Source organism: Paramacrobiotus metropolitanus, unplaced genomic scaffold (assembly GCF_019649055.1).
Source record: "Paramacrobiotus metropolitanus isolate TYO unplaced genomic scaffold, Prichtersi_v1.0 Parri_scaffold0000005, whole genome shotgun sequence".
Classification (NCBI taxonomy): domain Eukaryota; kingdom Metazoa; phylum Tardigrada; class Eutardigrada; order Parachela; family Macrobiotidae; genus Paramacrobiotus; species Paramacrobiotus metropolitanus.
Window position 1 is genome coordinate 90,572 of NW_026570225.1, and position 17,667 is coordinate 108,238.

General features: G+C 41.6%; 5 protein-coding genes across 8 annotated transcripts; 4 read left to right on the top strand and 1 right to left on the bottom strand.

The window, feature by feature from the left end:
- Nucleotides 1–1,028: 1,028 nt before the first annotated feature.
- On the bottom strand, nucleotides 1,029–4,983 carry LOC129581467 (uncharacterized). 2 transcript variants are annotated; one of them, XR_008689508.1, is made up of 4 exons: nucleotides 4,668–4,983; nucleotides 4,414–4,599; nucleotides 3,139–3,753; nucleotides 1,029–2,429 (listed from the first exon to the last, which is right to left on the bottom strand). XR_008689508.1 is itself a non-coding variant. In XM_055472567.1 (3 exons), exons 1-3 carry the CDS (start codon nucleotides 4,692–4,694, stop codon nucleotides 3,190–3,192), a joined length of 777 nt encoding a protein of 258 aa, XP_055328542.1. In that variant the 5' UTR covers nucleotides 4,695–4,983; the 3' UTR covers nucleotides 2,987–3,189. The 2 variants fall into 2 exon arrangements, 1 of the variants encoding a protein (XP_055328542.1); XM_055472567.1 differs by lacking the exon at nucleotides 1,029–2,429 and having other exon boundaries at nucleotides 2,987–3,753.
- LOC129581468 (uncharacterized) lies at nucleotides 1,251–3,137 on the top strand. The gene is made up of 3 exons (XM_055472568.1): nucleotides 1,251–1,891; nucleotides 2,119–2,400; nucleotides 2,692–3,137. The coding sequence occupies exons 1-3, from the start codon at nucleotides 1,572–1,574 to the stop codon at nucleotides 2,846–2,848; spliced, it is 759 nt and encodes a 252-aa protein (XP_055328543.1). The 5' UTR covers nucleotides 1,251–1,571; the 3' UTR covers nucleotides 2,849–3,137.
- Nucleotides 4,984–5,337: 354 nt separating the features above from the next.
- LOC129581464 (calcium permeable stress-gated cation channel 1-like) lies at nucleotides 5,338–11,303 on the top strand. Of its 3 annotated transcripts, none has more exons than XM_055472563.1 (19): nucleotides 5,338–5,957; nucleotides 6,437–6,759; nucleotides 6,833–6,915; nucleotides 7,313–7,519; nucleotides 7,629–7,823; nucleotides 7,884–7,995; nucleotides 8,059–8,132; nucleotides 8,229–8,309; nucleotides 8,386–8,631; nucleotides 8,829–8,945; nucleotides 9,011–9,164; nucleotides 9,247–9,353; nucleotides 9,555–9,641; nucleotides 9,711–9,767; nucleotides 9,835–10,000; nucleotides 10,073–10,175; nucleotides 10,297–10,464; nucleotides 10,529–10,635; nucleotides 10,779–11,303. In XM_055472563.1, exons 2-19 carry the CDS (start codon nucleotides 6,568–6,570, stop codon nucleotides 10,938–10,940), a joined length of 2,418 nt encoding a protein of 805 aa, XP_055328538.1. In that variant the 5' UTR covers nucleotides 5,338–5,957; nucleotides 6,437–6,567; the 3' UTR covers nucleotides 10,941–11,303. The 3 variants fall into 3 exon arrangements, with proteins under 3 accessions (XP_055328538.1, XP_055328537.1, XP_055328539.1); XM_055472562.1 differs by having other exon boundaries at nucleotides 5,338–5,879; XM_055472564.1 differs by lacking the exon at nucleotides 5,338–5,957 and adding an exon at nucleotides 6,070–6,287.
- A 1,414-nt stretch (nucleotides 11,304–12,717) lies between these two features.
- Nucleotides 12,718–14,369, top strand: LOC129581416 (uncharacterized). Its single transcript, XM_055472466.1, has 3 exons — nucleotides 12,718–12,877; nucleotides 12,972–13,080; nucleotides 13,634–14,369. Exons 2-3 carry the CDS (start codon nucleotides 12,984–12,986, stop codon nucleotides 14,233–14,235), a joined length of 699 nt encoding a protein of 232 aa, XP_055328441.1. The 5' UTR covers nucleotides 12,718–12,877; nucleotides 12,972–12,983; the 3' UTR covers nucleotides 14,236–14,369.
- A 524-nt stretch (nucleotides 14,370–14,893) lies between these two features.
- On the top strand, nucleotides 14,894–17,439 carry LOC129581274 (uncharacterized). Its single transcript, XM_055472255.1, has 3 exons — nucleotides 14,894–15,331; nucleotides 16,032–16,447; nucleotides 17,028–17,439. Exons 1-3 carry the CDS (start codon nucleotides 15,214–15,216, stop codon nucleotides 17,193–17,195), a joined length of 702 nt encoding a protein of 233 aa, XP_055328230.1. The 5' UTR covers nucleotides 14,894–15,213; the 3' UTR covers nucleotides 17,196–17,439.
- Nucleotides 17,440–17,667: the final 228 nt, after the last annotated feature.

Here is a 17,667-nt window from a genome sequence, read left to right on the forward strand (position 1 = left end):
ACAACCAGCAGTTGTTGTACAATTGTACAGGGTACTTAGCAGGGTGCTGGTATACAGTGGCTGAGCAACTGGGCACTGGCCACTGGCCAGTGAGGCATTAGCGCGCGTAGCACGCTGTCTGTTCTGTTCAGCTGCCTGTCATCTCTCTCTTCAGCTTATAACGAGCGGCTCTCTCTGTATTTTAACTTATATAATTATTTCTGTAGGGGATCTAATACTTAAGACAATTCTCTCAACGGCAGTAGAAATTAGAAACATAGTGGAAGCACGTAGAAGGCTAGCTGGAACTGCAGGGATCGCTTAATTTTGGAAGAGGATCTAATTCAAAAAGTATACGTGCTATTCTTTTGGGATGCCTTCTCGGTATACGTTCTGGTACGATTGATACGAGCTCAGTAAATAGATATATAGATAATTATGTCTTACTGGAGCACCACCCTGAAAGCACATATTTTTATAGTTTACATATTAATGGAGTTTGGCACATATACCAGGACATTCGTTGGGGGTTTGGGTTGGAGTTGATTGCAGTTCTGTTTTAGGAGTTGATTGCAGTTCTGTCTGAAGGATTCCAGAGATCACCATGTTCGTAAGTGAACGTTTTTGTGATTTACAATAGAATTTGCTGAAATTACAGTAATTAAGGACTGTTTTCATCGTAGCTTTAGCATTCATAGCACGGCAGAATAAAATTTATGTTCGCGCAGTGCAGTAGTTGATCGTAATAATATAATTACAATGCCGTGCTTGTAGCGTTATCCATTAGATTTAAAATCAAGTGAATACCTTATCTCTGTTCGAGCAAAATAATTCTCTGTGAAGCTTCTTCCCTTAGAGCATGGAGCGATAATTAGTTCAGCTTGTTGATGAATTCAAAATTTATAACATACTGTACGAATACATAAATTTTGTTACCGTAATAAATAATTCACAATAATTTATTTCTGTTCATACAGAAGTACGGTGATCTATCTATACCTGGTTGGATCGAAGAATGTTTACTGGTATTTCTTAGATACACAGGGCTTATCTGATACGCATGGGGTGACCGGAAGTTTACCCAGATCTACGGAAATTTGCATTTATATCGGATCGTTATATTGCCATCGTTCAAAAGCACAAAATAAACCTCTACATTGGTTGTGTGGTGTGCGTGCGTGAATCATCCTGCAAATTACAACCACAAATTACAACCAGCGAGCCTAGGACGTTTGGCGGTCATCCACAGTAACCGTTTCCCCACTCAAATCCAGATCGAACTCTTCGACTGACGGCAAAGGCAATTTGGACGTTTGTCAACAGCCGAGTTGTACGGAAACCGCAATTTTTACTAGAAAATGGCTGCGGTTACGTAAACAATGAGCCACAGGACAAAGATCACCTTATTGCCCACATGTCTCCAGTATAAGAAGGAAAACCTGCGTGTATACGTGTGTGGTTTCATTAATTACTACTCAGACCGTGTAATTGCCAATTTTATCGCTTAATCAAAAACCGGCAAACGCAGCTGTAGATACCGTTCAGCATTTCAGCAATTCTCTGCGTTTTATTCTACCGTCAAAATATCCGGGATGCAGCTCGTTAGTATTCTGCCGCTATTTCTCCTCATCCAGGTGTACGGCCGCCACATTGACCGCGGCGAGGGTGATTACAGCGATCCCAACGGGGTCAAAGCGGAATACGATCCCACAGTGATCCCGGAGGACACCATAATACCCGACCATGAGGCCGAGTTAGCCGAATCCTTACCGGAGAACGAACCGGAACTTCCCGATAGCTGTGATGATTTCCCGCCACCGTCGTGTATTAAACATTTCAGCGCCTTACCACCCATTATACAAAGGAGTCCGTTTGCGCTCCGAACGAGCGAAGATTTTCGTCAAGTCTGCACGTAAGTTTATCGACGGTATTACAGCTGCGTGCAGTTGCTGTAATTCCGTTGAATTAAGCAGCATGGTATATGGACAAAAATAAATCCAAGTATTGGTGGCTTCTTGTCGCAAAGTAGTGCGTGTAAGAACGTTAATTGCTGCAACATTGATGGTGTTCATGTTTAAAATCATAATGAAGTACTCTGTATTATTTGACGTCTAACGAAAACCTTACTGCTTTTCTCAGGGCTTATAAGCAAGCACTGCAGTGCTTCGGTGATTACATAGCCCGCTGTAAACCTGATCAACCGGAAGCGCGCACGTTCATTGACCAAATGTCCGGATTACTTAACCAGTGCGAGAATCCGCAAATTCAACAGGATGCCCTGGCGGCGCTGGATTGTGGCAAACGTATGTCCAGTGTTCATGAGCGCTGCATGCGGGAAACGCGATTTATACCCCAACTGAAGACACTTTCGTCCGAGCGCCTAGTCCAGGGCGAAACCAATTCCATACGGGATTTATGCTGGTCAGTGCGGTTGACTCAAAGGCGCTATCCTTCAGTAAAAACATTTACGTGAATTATTGGTATATAATTTTCAAGAGAACTATATTCGAACAATTTTGGATATAAAGTACAGCACCTCATATAGTATTAAAAGCCCACACAGTAGTGCATAGTGAATCGCAACTTTGTCATTTGCAACAAGGTGGCAATATTTGGTTAACACAGTTCGTTAACGGTTCAAGGCTTTAGCAACTGGCAGAACATAATATTTTGCTAGATTACTTCTGTGTTCTTCAGTGTGGCGTTTTGCAGTGGTATGCGCTATCACAAAGCCTGTTTTATGGACCAAGTACAAGAACGCTGTGGATCAACGGCCTACGAAGCCACGCAAAGATTAGAAGCAATAATTCTTCCGGCCTTCCAGTGCGATTCTGTATCAGAATCTGATTGCCCCAGCATAAGGAGTTAACAGCCGGCGTCGACGAATTTCTGCTTGATAGATTTGGTAAAGTTTTGCACATCGCGGCTTGTCAATCTGCGACAAATTTCGTGATCTGCGTACGAGCTGAACGCAAGCAACTTGCAATTGGAGATTACTAAGAAATAATCTGATTATCGTGGGAATTCTTGATCTACAGATCGTAATCAGCTGCGACACTTTAAATTTGCTCAAAGCCGGCAGTTTATTTTTGTAATGCTCAACTGCGGTACGTAATCGCAGTTGACAACTTCAAACAAATAAAACAACAAAAACAGTACCTGATCGCAGCGTACAATGTACACAAAATAAGCAAACGCCGTTCCGTTCTCCTATCGGAATATTCTCGGTTTCCAGGGTTTGGGTTTGACATGCACCGGCTTCGGGGGCGGCATAGCCCGTTCAATGATGCTGGCCTTCGCCGCCGCAATGTAATTCCGCACATATGCTTCCGGGCTGAATTCTTTGGCCTTGGTGATAATCAGGTCCTGCTCAGCGTAGAAGGCTTTGAATCGACGTAATCTACGGCGCAGTTTGATCCGATCCCAGAGGAGTCCCATTCGCTTACGGAGCTTTTTATACTGGTGCTTCTTCATCTTTCTCCGCCGTATGCGAATTAAACGCGCTGCCTGTTTCTCGATTTTTAAATGTTCTAAAGTGGGCGCTTCCACGGGATACAGCGTACTGGGAAGCGGATCAAATTTTTCGATATTCCAGAGAGATGGTAGGCGGTTGGTGACGGTTGCTTCCCAGGGCGACTGTATGGGAACCACAGGTAGCGGTGTTATCAAAGGAAAATGTCCGGAAGGAAACGGCGAAGACCAGTATGTTCTTTCAATGTTAGGCAAAAGCGAGTTGTAGGGCGTCTGGGTTTTCGTTGTGGTTGACCCGTGTACCTGCAACAACACCATGCCAATAGGAGCATTCGCAAAGTCCACTTAAACTCTCACACTGCGCTTGGAACGAAATCCGTTGAAAATAAAAATTCTGAGAACTGAAAATGTTTGAATGAATCCAAATGCTCATACGAAAGAAAAAATTTCGAAAGAAACATACGGTACTATTTAAATGCAAAAAAAACTAACGAAATGGTTTATAAGCGCTGGTCCTTAGATTTGGGGGGAGAGTGCGCACAACCTGGTGCCAGTTCGAAAATAGCCAGAAAATACTAAAATTCTAAAAAACCTAGAAAGTGCCTAAAAATGTAACTTCTCTACATTTTTCAATGAAACTTTCCGGCGCCCCCCCCCCCCCTTGACGGGCGCATCTCTCGTGCCAGGCGACGGCTCCGGACACTGGCATTTTTCTGTTCTAGGAGACTGGGGGGCGCCAGTTCACCCCTGATGGACAAACTGACTAGACCATCTGGCGAAGATGCAACAAAAATGACTGCTATCGATTGCCAATGCAATCAACTTAGCGCAAAAAACGCAATGTACAACTGCAGACCATGTCATTGGCTATGTAAAGTTAAATTAAGGTAAGTTAAAGTATAACTCAATAACTGTATAACCAAACATCACTTCTGCTGATTTGCTGGTATTTGAAATACTCACCAACGAAACGCCGTCCCCCGTTTTCTCCGGTCCTTTTGGTATCACGGTAGCTGAAGTCAATCCTCTTATTTGGCGTACGCACTCTCCCAGATCTATCCTGGAAAAGTTTTGCGGGGATATTTGCATCGTTGGAGTACCGCTCCGCAGAGCGGATACGGAATCAACCAGCCGCAAAGCCTCCAGGCTCTACTCAACATTCAAAATACCATGATTACCCATCAGCTTGTATTCAGGAGGTAATATTACCGCCTTACCTTAACAATCGTTCGCATCGGGAACATCGTGAATTCTGTTAAAGAATGCACGACATCAAAACGTTCGGCAGGATGCCGCGGAACCCCAAAGAACCTCAGCCGAGCTGTAAGCTAGCTGGCCAACATTAAATGCAAACACGCCAGTGTTCAGTATGCGGGAAGCTCTCAACCAGAAACAAACTATTGCTTCCAGAAAGAAGCGGATCCTGCAGTAGGAAATACGGGAAACAACATTCAACTGTGACACTTTAATGCTGCTTCCTGGAAATGAAAACTTGAGAAAAAGTGCAATAATTTAACAACTTTTCACGGTTTATTTTTCGACGTACTTTTCACATACATCACGCCCTGTGGTGGCTGTCTTGATGTTTCTTCCTTTCATGATCGAGAAAAGAGCAACAAGGCGTAACCGGAAGTCCGGAACTTGGGAAAAACAGAAAACGTTTTCAAAACCGTTGCCGGTTGCGTGAGGAAGTTATCATTTTTTAATTTAGAAAAATATATTTCGCTTGTGATTTATGGAATATGTTTACAGTAGTCCTTGGAATCTAAAAAAGTGTACTAAGATTTACATTTCAAATTTTCTGCTGGTTGTGTTACTATCTTGGACTTGTTTGGGTAAAATCCATGCTGATTAACAACTCCCTGCCAGTCCAGCATCAGGCAAGTATATTGTGCAGAATGCAGATACGTACAATTTATTTCCTACTGGAAGAGATAAGAAAGCCCTATTTGAAACAATTTTCTTCTTTCGTCGAGATATGAGAAAGTAGCATTAATATTTTTTAAATGTCTGTTTTGGCGACAAGTTGTTCTTATCTTGCCACATTACAACGAAACAGCGATGATTTCTCAGCGCTGAACTGCTTGTTTGGTTCCTGGAATGCAAATTTATTACTTACGACGCATTCTATCGAGGCAGTTGATTTTTAATTTGCGATGATCGCGTTGTTTAGATTTGCGAATTAGTGACTAGCCCTGTCTGCGGCGGCCCTGTCTGCGGCGCGGCCTGTCTGCGGCTGCGGTTGTGTTGCACTGTTGTTGGAGGCATCCATAACTGGTGTTGATTAGTCTTGCTCTTCCTGGCTATCGATTTGGCCCATTTCGGATTTATTGTTCATCTCCGCCAATTCGCCAACACGACAGCTTGTTGCGTGTGGCATTCCCCGTTATTGATTTGAGTATTTCTTGCTGTCGACGCGCAACCTCGATGTGAGTTTCGGTTTGTTTCCCACAAAACTGTTTGCAGTAATTACCTATATTATGGTACCTGGGTACGGAATGTGAGGGGTGCGTAAGTCAGTTCCGGCTGTAGAGATATATCTATATTTTTCGAATAGGATAGTATCAGGTTTTAATGATTTATAGAAATTAAGCGTCTGATACCCTGTTGACAGGCTGTGAGCTATAGTGTGCCATATGGTCCATCTGGTGTTCCCCGAAAATTGTTTCAGCAGAAGCTAAATTGTTTTTGAAATAGTTTCATCGTTCCTGTATTCGTTAGCAGTCGAAAATTTCTTTATTATTCTGGTTTTTCTGAGAATAAACCATCAACGATGTCTGTTAACGTGTCTTTGACATCTGGAGCTCTATAACGATATCTAGACTACCTAATTATGTGTACTGCGCCTTCGGCAGAATTGTTTTGAAAAATTACATATGCATTGTGTTCCAAGTGGTTGTGATATTTCGGCGTTATCTTCGTCGTTATTTTGTCCTCGTTGTTGGTTGTTCGCGTGTGAATGTTGTTTTACAGTTTGTTGTTACAGAAACAATGGACGCAGACGAGCGGGAAGGAGTGTGAAGTGAATAGCAGATTGAGTTGTACTAAGCACACGCGGAATAGGGTGCGATCTGAAGGGGCTTCCCCTTGCGGGGCTCGGCCACCACAGCCGCCCTGATGGCGTCCACAATCATGGCCGACACAACCACACTGTCCTACGACCCGGAAACGACAACCCCGGGACTGAATAACGGATCGTGCAATCTCAAGCCAGATGGCTCACGCTATCCCGATCCATTCGGAATCGGGATTGGGAATATGTTCGCGGGGATTCCGCAGAATATGGTTATCAATGTTATACTTTTTGCGGTAATTGAATAAGTCCAAAGCAAATGGCCACGGGCAACCGATATATTTCGAAACCAGCGTTTTCTGTGAGCAGATACTCTTGACGGTATTTGTGGTGCTGCGCAAGCGAGGATGGGGAAGTGCAAAAATACCACTTATGGGACGGCGAACAAATGAGTAAGTCTACTGAATGCATGTGCTTAGAATCTCTTGATTGTTGGCATTTTGTTGCTATGGATTGACTTTGTGTTTGCTTACGAAAACTTGCCCCCGCGCACGGTTTGTTTTTAGTGATTTGATTCTGTCATATTACAGTACCATACGAATATGTATCTGTATCATGTATGACGTCAGAAATCACCTGTTGCGATCAGTCAGTATTTAAAATTAACCTGAATCTTTTCGCAGTATCGTAGTTGAGCGGCTTTCGTTGCTGGCGATTTACTTGTTTGTCTAATACAATGAGAAATAAATTTTAAGGCACTTCTGTTAAGTCCCATTATCGCCCACGGGTGCGATATGCCAGTAATTATTGTTTCCCGTGATTTGTTAACATACATACTTTGTGTTCCAGATGGTCATCCATTTTTTATGGAAACCGCCATCTCGAGTTATCGGAGTCAGCTACGCGTATGGGTGAATTGGAATCACCAGGCAGTGCGATTCTAAAGCAGTCACCAGACTCCCCTGAAGGCTACGATGTCGGCATTCTCGCAGGATCACCAGATGGTCCGGATGCGCTGAGCTTCTGGCAGTGGGTGCGCAACGCTTTTCTAGCACGGTAAGTCCAGTTTTCCATAATGTCGGATCGTCTTCTCTCCATGTTAAGTGTCACGGCGCAGAAGATGTGTGCAAGTGGCTCTCATTTACCCGTAAACGTGCGATCGTAGTGACGAATTCTTGTTGGAAAGATCGGGCACGGCCGCGCTGGAATACCTGCGTTTCCAGCGCCATGTGATCGCGTTCACGGCTGTACTGTGCATTATCAGCATAGCGATCATTCTGCCGGTAAATTACCGAGGAACAAAACAGTCGGGTATGAATTCATCCTTTCCGAAAACCACTATCAACAATGTGGATGCCAGGTATATTGGTTTTGTCAGCGGAAGCGGATCGCTGATTCTTTTACTTACGAATTATTTTAGTGGCGATCTTTTGTGGGTGCATATTGCGTTTACGATGGTGCTGTTTCCCATGGGACTTTTGGCGATGTTGAGTTATGGGATGAAGTTTGGCATTTCAAAGAGCACCAATAAGGTAGAACTTTGGGTTTATTACAGTTCAGTGTAACAGGTGCATTGCCATTATTCTGTTTTATAGAGAGTGAAAACGTTGATGTTTTATGGATTAAATCCCCGTATTACCACGGAAGAGAAAATCAGGCAGCATTTCGAGTACGTTTATTATGTGCAAAAGATAAGTGCGCAAGTCTGAAGTCTTGATATAAGTTTGCAAGTTAAGTTTCGGTAATTTTGAGATTATTTCTGCAGGGAAGCTTATCACGACTGCCAAGTCACAGCTATTTTCCTGACTTTGAATGTCTCCAAACTGCAAATGCTAGACGACGAGCTGTAAATATCGACTGCTTTGCAGTACTTGACGCTAACAATAAGTTGATTTCTATCAAGTAAAGTACTTCACTGGCAGGTCCAAAGTGAATGCAGCCTTAAAATTTTACGAAAAAACCATGTCTGACCGCTCTGAGATGCCGATTGTGAAGAACGTCGCTTGCGGATTTTTCTGTGGATGCTGTGTAAACGGCGTGAATGCAGTTGATTTCTACCAGAATAAACGGGCAGAATTGGAGCGAAAGATAGAGGAAGAAATCCAGAGCTGGAAACGCACCAATACCGTGTTCTTCGTGACGTTCGCAACCGAAGATCAAGCTTACCGGTACGCATATTTTTTTATTTTAATTTATTGCCTAAAAGCTTAAAATTTTGGAAGATATGCTGAACTTCGCGAGTTTGCTGTGCTTCGTACACCGTAATTGAATTTCTAAAGCAATTTGATGTTAGATCGCAAAGAGATTTTCCTGATAACCAAACGGTCACAAACGTTTAATTGTGAAAGTTGCTATTTCTTCGTAGAGTGTATCAGGATTACCAGTTTATTTTCCGCGCAAAGCCTCGCACTTCGGTGTCCAGTATGATTGGTGCCAAACACTGGACAGCCCGGCAAGCACCAAGCGCGCCGTTTGTCAGCTGGTAAGATCTTGATTTTTCGTAACTTCCAGATTTTATTCTGTACACGGTTTTATATTATATTACAGGGAAAATCTATCGATGGCTGGGTGGAAGTGGTGGTTACGTGCTATTGCCATCAACACGGCTGTTTTTCTGTTCTTCTTCTTTCTCGGTACTCCGGCCGTCGTTCTGAATGCACTGAGTCTAAATAAACTGGATTGGTTTCAGTCGTTTGCCAGCGTAAGGGAAAGTAATTAATGATGTTCCCTGTCGTTATAGTCGATAGTGATGCGCGAATTTCTACATGTCCTTGGCTTTGTAGCTGCCGCTGATCAGCCAATTTCTTCCGTCGCTGTTGTTGCTGACGGTGGCTGGTCTGATACCCTTATTTTTGTACTACACTGTGCGCTGGACTGGATACCATACAAGGTAAACATTTAGTAACCCCTAAATTTTTGCACCTTTAGGTTGAATGTATAGGATGAACTTGTAGTCGAAACTTTGAGCTCAATCCTTGTACATTAAATGGTTTAGCGTCACCCACAGTGATCAAAGGCAGTTAATAATTGACGGACTACTTAAGTAAAATAATGGTGCAATGGTTTGATGGCTTGACAATTGCCTTTCCAGATCGAAGGAAATGCGAGCCGAAATGAAGTTACTGTATGCGTTTCTCCTTATTACTATTCTCATCTTTCCTAGCTTGGCCCTGACCAGGTTCGTTTTTGTTTGCACACATGAATGACTACTCTAAACTCTAAAGGAATAACGTCATTGCTTCTGCAGCTTGAATATAATCGTGGAACGATTCTTTTCCGGAAAGAACGTGGATATCATGTGGGAGTGAGTGACTGTAACTTTTAATATTGCTATACGAAAACGCTGAACATCACATTCTTTATAATCGCAGATGCGCTTTTCTGGCTGACAATGGCGCGATATTCGTCAACTTGATGGTTATCTTCAGCTTCGTCGGAGCTGCGTGCCAGCTGCTTCGATTAGGTCAGCTTTTTGTTTTTCTGTGTCGGTACTTCTGTGGATCGAAATCGGAGGCAGAAAGAAATATTTTACTGCGGGTAAAGAAAATTGGAAAAACTTCAATATTAAATTTATGTTCATAAACCATTTTTACCATTTGTACGTTATAGACAAAGACCGAATTTCCCTTCCACGAGCAGTATCCGGACTTCCTGTTGACCTTCAACATCGTGATTGTGTACTGTTTTGTATGCCCTGTTATCACACCATTCGGTAAGGCTCTGAAAGAAGCTAAAATCCGAAAGGAAATCAAAACTGTGTTAGAAAGCTTAGATGCAGGTACTGTGTCAAAGCAGTAATCATTTAGAAAGGTCACCGTCCGGGCATTTTGTAGGATTGTTGGCTATGTGTATGAAATATTTGGTGGACCGGTACAACTTGTCGTACGTGTTCGGGAAATCCGACGCACCGACCAGCGTTCATGCAACCGCCGTCAACTTTTTTCTGGTTGGCTTATTGATGCAGAACCTCTTGATGATCTTCTTCTTCGTCGTGCGAGGAGGTTTGTAATGCCGTCGTAAGCAAGGGTTCTGCGAGTCATTGTTGAAATAATATGTAACTTGCAGGTATGGGATCAATGAGCGGGTTACTGATAGCCGTTCTCATCATTAACGGCTTAATCTACATCGGAATCAGCTGGTTCGGAATCTTGAAAAAAGTGTCTTTGGCTGATGTAAGAAGCTTTCTTGAACTGTTTTATTGATATTTGGTGTAACAGTTTTTCTTTGGAATTTCTGTTTCTGTGGAATGACTGTGGAATTACATGTGGAATTACGTTTCATAATCTTGACGCTTGATTTTTTCCTGTTATTTAAGGAATTTACGGAGGATGACATCGATGAGCCATCGGCCTCTCCTGTGGGAACTCCGGTAAAGAAGGCGCGTGAAACTTATATTCCGCCGGTTCTGCAGCGACTGGAAGCCAGGCACATTTCGCCTGTATCCAACACTGTCACAAGTTCGACCATATCGGCATGACACCGATTGCGGATGCCATCGGTTTTCATAACTTCGTAACTGTCTCGTCTGTACCATTTTATGCACATTTGTAATTCTGAGTTTAAACTTCCCTTTTTCGTGATTTTAACGTGTTTTTGACTAGTCAGTAGACAGCTCAAAGCATTTATATCTTCAGTTCCTTCACGACGGGTGTTTGGCCACTGTTTTTACGATCTACGTGACAATTTAATTAGTATGAGATAATGGCTAGGGTATTTTCTTGGAGATTTTTAGTCTAGTGGAATTTTGTATTGTGTCGCAACTCGCTGTTATTATATTGGATTACCAGAATTTTTAAGTCGTGCTTCTAATTATCGAATCAAAAACCGATTTTTGACAAAACTGCAAGGTACTACTGGCCTCTACGGCTCTGCCTTTTGAGTCGATATGAGTAGTCAGATACGGAATTAAAGAAGTAATTAACAGCAAACAGCCATGCCTTCAATGGTTTACTTGTCAAACTTTTAACAAACATTTAGTAGGGGTGCATCAGATGTCCGTATACATGTAATTTAAAGCGTAACACCACGATTTTACATATGCAGTTCACTTTGCGGAAAAAATTGCCGGCACACCGGTGTGTAGATCGATTCTGCGAGAAAATCCAGGAAGGCAGTTCACAAATTATTTAAAGCAATCACGCCGCTTAATTTCCGTTTGAAAACATATTGATTGCAAAACGTTTTCAGTTGGGGTTCCATATATATACGACTTTTTGTTCAGATTCAGTTCATGATCATTCAAAAAAATTTGAGAATAATAAAATTATAACAAGAGTGATTTTTTAAATAGTGGTTTTAAGGTTTTAACTGTTTTTGTTTAATGTGGTTTTAAGGTTTTGACTGTTTTTGTTTAATGTATGTGATTTTGATAGTGATTTTTGGTGAATTGGTTTTAAGGGCTTTTAGCAATTTTATTATATGTTTTGAAAGTTTTAAAATTTGGCCCCACTTTGTGCCTCAGTGATAGATAGAACTACTGTATACAGACAGTGTATACTATAATACTTGTACTCATCTGCCTGATCACGCAATAGCGTCGTCTACTGCGTCTTAGAATCAGCTTCTGCTGCTTCTTGATTTATTACATTTTTTTATTTCGCATGATGAAAGAAAAAGTCGTTGAAAGCACACTAACATCAACACGAAACCGCGACGAAAAAACACGTACTGGACCATCTACGAGTACTACAGAATGAAATAAATGCTAATAAAAAATAGTTTGTACTTTGTGCCAAAAAATCATAATTAAGAGGTCACTTTCTTGTAAATCTATACATGTCATTCGATTGACTCTTATAATAACTTTTTCTTAATATATTCTCAGGAGGCAAAGTACGCAAAACGAAAAACCAGTTTATTATTATTATTATTATTATTATTATTTCTTCGTGGAGCAGGTAGCCCATTTCCGGCTAGGGTGACATACTAGCATGGGATTTTAAACCTGGCCAAAAGGATTCGTACGAATTAGACGGCCATAGTGCCATAAATATACAGGTCAGGACCGTAAATTTTGTTATATATACATTGAGATTCAGTGGATGACGAAGAGGATTGTTTGTCGAATTTATACATGTGTTGATAACGTCGACATAAAATAAACAGTTCGTGGCTGAATTAATTGCTCATCGAGTGAATGCGACAGAGCGAAGGATTTCGATCGCACGTCGAATATGCAGAAGAGTCTGAAGAGAGCTGAATAGTATATTGCAAAGGAACACAGGCGGAAAACGTAGGCGAGCAAATATCCCATTCAAAACGCCACAGCCACAAATGGCCGCAACGTTGCCACTGTCGTTAATCTGAGCGGCGAACGCCAGCTTCGGAATGAATACACGATTTATTGTTGCCGCCCGATTACGTGTTGCTCCACATTTCTTTCCATCCAAAGTCAGGGAAATGTATTAAAGAATTGTATGTTCTTGCTTGGCATTCGTATCATTGCTGCAAAAATCCTTTACCCAATTTTTTATCGCTAAAGATTTTCAGAATTTTATTCTGGTTGCAGAGTGTCCCAGCTATGTATCCATATAAAATGACGCATCAGCAAGTCCTTAGGTTTTTTTGTGGATTAAACATCGCTTTTGGTATCGGACTTGCCATATTGGAAATTTCAAGTAGGCGGCATATTACAACTCTCTGTACAGTGTTGTAATTCTTGCCATCCATTGATGTAGCTTTATATTTTTTAGCCAAAATTGAGAATACGCCCGCTGATATTATTTTACCTGGATGCAATTTTATCGTTCTAATCCGCCTTTTACAGAACGTTACATACTTGGAATTTAAATAATGTAGAATAATTAATATTTTTGTATATATACCGTAATGCAGTACAGTTGTCTTTTCAACCACGGGAAGCGGACGCGTACCTGCTTAATCGTTAATATTGTACGTTTTTTATGTAACGATTGTAAGTATTTTAGTACTGACAATGAATAAAGGCAGTAATTTCTAGGGGTACATCGACTGTGCATGCTTTGTGCTAGCGTTCTTGCCTTTGTACACTACAATACCATAATTGTGGCATGAATGCTTTTCCGTGAACTACTTTAATAAAGTACGATTTAACCATTAATAAAAAGTACAATTTAACTTGCTTACGTTTATGAAGTATTATATTATCCATGTTTTATATCTCGAATGCACTATATATTTTATGGTTTTTAGTATGCATAGCCAAGCTGAACGAAGTGGGCTCTTCCGCCGATCCCGAAGAAATGATGGGATTAGTGACATCCTTTTTAACCATCTTCTGTGCCGTTATTGTCATTCTCCTTAACAGCCTGGTAAAAGGTTATACGGTGCGTGACCGCATTTATGAGATCCTGAACTGCACCATGACCTTTGGCTGTTTTGCTCTCCTCCTGGCCGTGGTAATTGTCTTCTTCAGTCGCACCATTGTCGATCCCGGCGGCATCACCGTATCTCGTAATTTGTACGGGTTGAAATTAACCGCCATCATATCGGCTTTTATTTTGCTGCTGACGATGACCATAACGTATTTTTTGTGTGTGTATTCTTGTGGGCGGGTGGTAGCGTGCCGACAGTTCGATCAGACCTTCACTAGCAAAGTAACGTACAGCTCGGTGAATAAGACGACGCCGGACTACCCGGCATCCGGTCCGGCCGCATCCGTCAAAAGCGATCGGACATTACAAAGTGATGTGTTTCTGGAGCCGTCCGATGCCGCTGCTCAGAGGAAATATCTGTCGGAAACCGAAGGGAAGACGTTCAGTTGTTCTACAGATACGACGCTTTCGGATTTTTAACTCGTATTGATCAAAGTTCTCTGTGCCTTATCATTGCTGTACAAATCTCTCCTTTGTCGACATGCTAATTTATTTTTATCAGAAGTCTGTTGAACGCAATCAGAGAATTTTCTTTTATATACCTCACTCTGTCTGCCAGACCGCGCTACCATACAAATCAGTAAACATTAATACTATCCATTCCCATATCTCAAGAAAAATAATATTCGTACTTAATAGCACTTAGTTTAGTGCGATTTCAAAGAAAATATTTTTGAAAGACTTATGCGAAAAGGCAGCCGAAAGCTATCTGATTATTAATTTTGTGCGTTGGTATATTTCGTTGGACTTCAGCCGGAAACGGTAACACACTGTACGTAAACTGGCTCACCATGGAACTGACCTTTGCAAGACACATTCTGATATCTTTTGCGTACACAGAATTTTACGGTATACACTCATCACAAACAAGTATCCACATGCAAGGAAATACGGAAGCAATAACATTACAGTGCGTGAGTGTTTTTGTGTGCACTACCCGTAAAAATACACCGGTCTGCTGCGGCATGTCAGGGACGTTGACGGGTGCGTAACCAAACCGGTTTTTTTAATAAAAGCATAAATTGCGCTCTGAACATTCATACCGTCGGCCGACTGTCTTACGCATCGACGCGCAAAACTTTGTCAAACGAGGTGGGAGATGTTTGATTGCAGAAGCCAATGCATACCTCGGGTTTTCAGCAGGAAACACACCAAAAACCGCTGTCTTGCCGCGCGTTTGATGGGGAACCCGCTGCATTCCTTGCGGCAAGTGTGGTAAACGGGCGACCATCAGTTTTTTTTTTTAACTTTGGGAATAGTTGAACACTGTTCTGTGTCGTACCGACCTTTTGGCAATATATTTGCACCTACCAAGTTTGTATGATTTATGATCCATTGCATTGATTGCTTTTAACCGCTTAATTAGTTAAAATCGACCACACATTTCCAGCGGAAAGGATGGCGAATGAACGAGTGGAAATTTACATTTCTGTGGTGAAAGGCCGGCAAATATTAATGGCCTGTTCTGTACTGTTGATTGTACTGGGCTTAATTGTACTGGGACATGAAATTGCGGGTAAGGAATCCGCGTTTGTTACAGTCAGTACGTCCTAAATGTTTTGTCAAACGTTTTAAGGAGCCATTTATATCTTGCGGATTTACAAAATGAACAAATATTAGAGTGCAACTACAACCCTACTCTAATAAAATCAGAAGCCAGATTTTTTCACATTATGATATTCAAAGTTAATAAACAATCAAAACTGCATTAAAATTTCTACAGCAGCAAATTACGGGTTCGCTGGACACACGTGCTTTATTGAATACTTCCGTCTCAAGTCTTGCCCTTCCTCGCTGATAGGCTTGTTCAACAATTGTTCTTGACTGAAGCAAGTTTACCGTCAAGCTTAATTACCGTAATTGTACTTTTCCATCACCCCCTATTGCCCCCAAATCGATGCTTTCACTACAAAGCGAGAGCTAAAATCTCAGCACTTTATATTACTGTATGATGCGTAGTCAGCATACACAAGACTACAGCAATTTGATGATACGTGAGTAACAGTTATGTATCGTTTTATCTTTCCTCGCATTTTCTGGTTTACAATTAGTTGGGTCTCAGTGAGGTTTATCGTGCATGGCTAAATACTGTGCTAACCATAATTATAAGTGCCATATAAAGCCCAAATTACTGTATATTGTAATTAGGACTTCCGGTGGAATTCGAGCATGTGAAAATCCAGTGATAAACCGGTTGTTGTGTCATTGTTTTGCAGTGTGTGTACTGACGCAGAAGAACCTGAGTCCACCGAGCGCCGCACAAATCATCGGCACCATCGGTGCCGGACTTTCGATTATCGCCGGCATCGTCACCTTTTTACCGGCGCGACTGGGCAGTCCCCTGGTGACCCTGAGGCGCAACTTCATCCTGGCCACTGCGGCTAATCTAGTGGCTGCCGTGCTGCTGATCGTGTCCTGGGTGCTCTTTGGACCGTTCGTGTGGAACATTTGGACGGAGGCCAATCAGTTCACGAATGCGCCGCGGATGCGCGGCCAGCGTTACCTTAACATGGGTGTGGAGCAAAACTGGCAAGAGTACCCCACCTACAATCCGCTGTCGTTCAGATTCGAACAAGACTTTTTCTACAACATCCGCCTCATCGCCATACTCAAGCTTGTCGCTCTGCTTGCCGTAAGCTACTTGATATAGAGTGTTCTTAAATCAGCATTGCAACATTACGGTATCACTACAATATAATAATATTGATAAGAATAATAATAATGCAAGGGCCATAATATTACTTGAAATAGCACTTGCAGTTACGCTTACATTAGTTATTTACGTGTCCAGCAATTTAGAATTTCTAATATGGATATTTTAATCTCCATATAAAAAAAATTCAAAAAATGTAAAAACCTGCAAAACCGTATTAACAGCTGCTTTGTTTTCTGTGATTTCCCACTGTATGGTACTGTAGAGTTCACAGAGATACGAAAGCCAGAAATTCATTAAATTAAGAATTCAATAAGTATTGTACATACCGCTGAACTGAAAGCGGCGGAATTCATATTCATGTATGTTAGTATTTGGAACTATGGTAGCTAAAGGGCTTGTTTGTTATAACATAAAATTTCGTTTTTTAATACTTTATAAAGATCTGCATTGATAAATTTTATATTCATCCTCAGTTGCGGTAGTTACGAACTTACGGTTACGGTACGGGCACCATCCTCCGTTATGGTACAGCTGTACAAAACACCGTCTTTTGCAGGAATTACTGTTGGCCGCTGCCGCTGTACTTGCCATGTTGCTGAGCCTGGTCAACGTCTTCAGTCTACGTTCATCGCACATACCACTCGCGGGCCAAGAAGTAGTTCATGTCCAGAGTCGAGGCGGAAAAAACGAAGTCTATTACGAAAATACTCGCCGGCTAAAATAGATGGGCTAAATTTCCAGTTTATAATTCCTTCTCCCTATAACTGTTATTGTGTGTTTTAGCGACTGTCTGTGTTAATTGTGATTTATATACTTACCTGCATTTTGTTGTGAGTTTTGTTATTGTCATTTATTCCTTCTGTTTATATTTACATGGGCTCATGTTATCGATTACCAATTATAGTTGACATTTTTTGTTAGCTGAGTGATAATTAAGAATGCGATAAAGCAAAGATTAGGTTCTGGTACACATTTTTCGCTGTACTTATATTTTGAATTTATGGAGACTTCGCTGCAATAGAAGCGAGTCGCGACTACGTATTTTTCTGATGTATAGACTGTATCTATATCTGATGTATAAGCCTTATAGTAAGCGTAGTATTCCAGATAGCACCCGGACGAATTGCACCGTCGCCGATGAAGATACTGATGTTGGGAAAATAAAAATGTGCAATAATAATTTTACTGTATTTATA

Bases quoted from the DNA above. Each gene is read 5' to 3' on its own strand.
- LOC129581468 (XM_055472568.1), top strand. From the start codon at position 1,572: ATGCAGCTCGTTAGTATTCTGCCGCTATTTCTCCTCATCCAGGTGTAC. The intron at 1,892-2,118 runs GTAAGTTTATCG...TGCTTTTCTCAG, and splicing joins GATTTTCGTCAAGTCTGCAC to GGCTTATAAGCAAGCACTGC. The intron at 2,401-2,691 runs GTCAGTGCGGTT...GGCGTTTTGCAG, and splicing joins TCCATACGGGATTTATGCTG to TGGTATGCGCTATCACAAAG.
- LOC129581467 (XM_055472567.1), bottom strand. From the start codon at position 4,694: ATGTTCCCGATGCGAACGATTGTTAAG. The intron at 4,600-4,667 runs GTAAGGCGGTAA...AATGTTGAGTAG, and splicing joins CGATGCGAACGATTGTTAAG to AGCCTGGAGGCTTTGCGGCT. The intron at 3,754-4,413 runs GTGAGTATTTCA...GTGTTGTTGCAG, and splicing joins CGGGGGACGGCGTTTCGTTG to GTACACGGGTCAACCACAAC.
- LOC129581464 (XM_055472563.1), top strand. From the start codon at position 6,568: ATGGCGTCCACAATCATGGCCGACACAACCACACTGTCCTACGACCCG. The intron at 6,916-7,312 runs GTAAGTCTACTG...TTTGTGTTCCAG, and splicing joins ATGGGACGGCGAACAAATGA to ATGGTCATCCATTTTTTATG. The intron at 10,636-10,778 runs GTAAGAAGCTTT...CTGTTATTTAAG, and splicing joins AAAAAGTGTCTTTGGCTGAT to GAATTTACGGAGGATGACAT.
- LOC129581416 (XM_055472466.1), top strand. From the start codon at position 12,984: ATGTATCCATATAAAATGACGCATCAGCAAGTCCTTAGGTTTTTTTGT. The intron at 13,081-13,633 runs GTAGGCGGCATA...TATGGTTTTTAG, and splicing joins TGCCATATTGGAAATTTCAA to TATGCATAGCCAAGCTGAAC.
- LOC129581274 (XM_055472255.1), top strand. From the start codon at position 15,214: ATGGCGAATGAACGAGTGGAAATTTACATTTCTGTGGTGAAAGGCCGG. The intron at 15,332-16,031 runs GTAAGGAATCCG...ATTGTTTTGCAG, and splicing joins ACTGGGACATGAAATTGCGG to TGTGTGTACTGACGCAGAAG. The intron at 16,448-17,027 runs GTAAGCTACTTG...CGTCTTTTGCAG, and splicing joins AGCTTGTCGCTCTGCTTGCC to GAATTACTGTTGGCCGCTGC.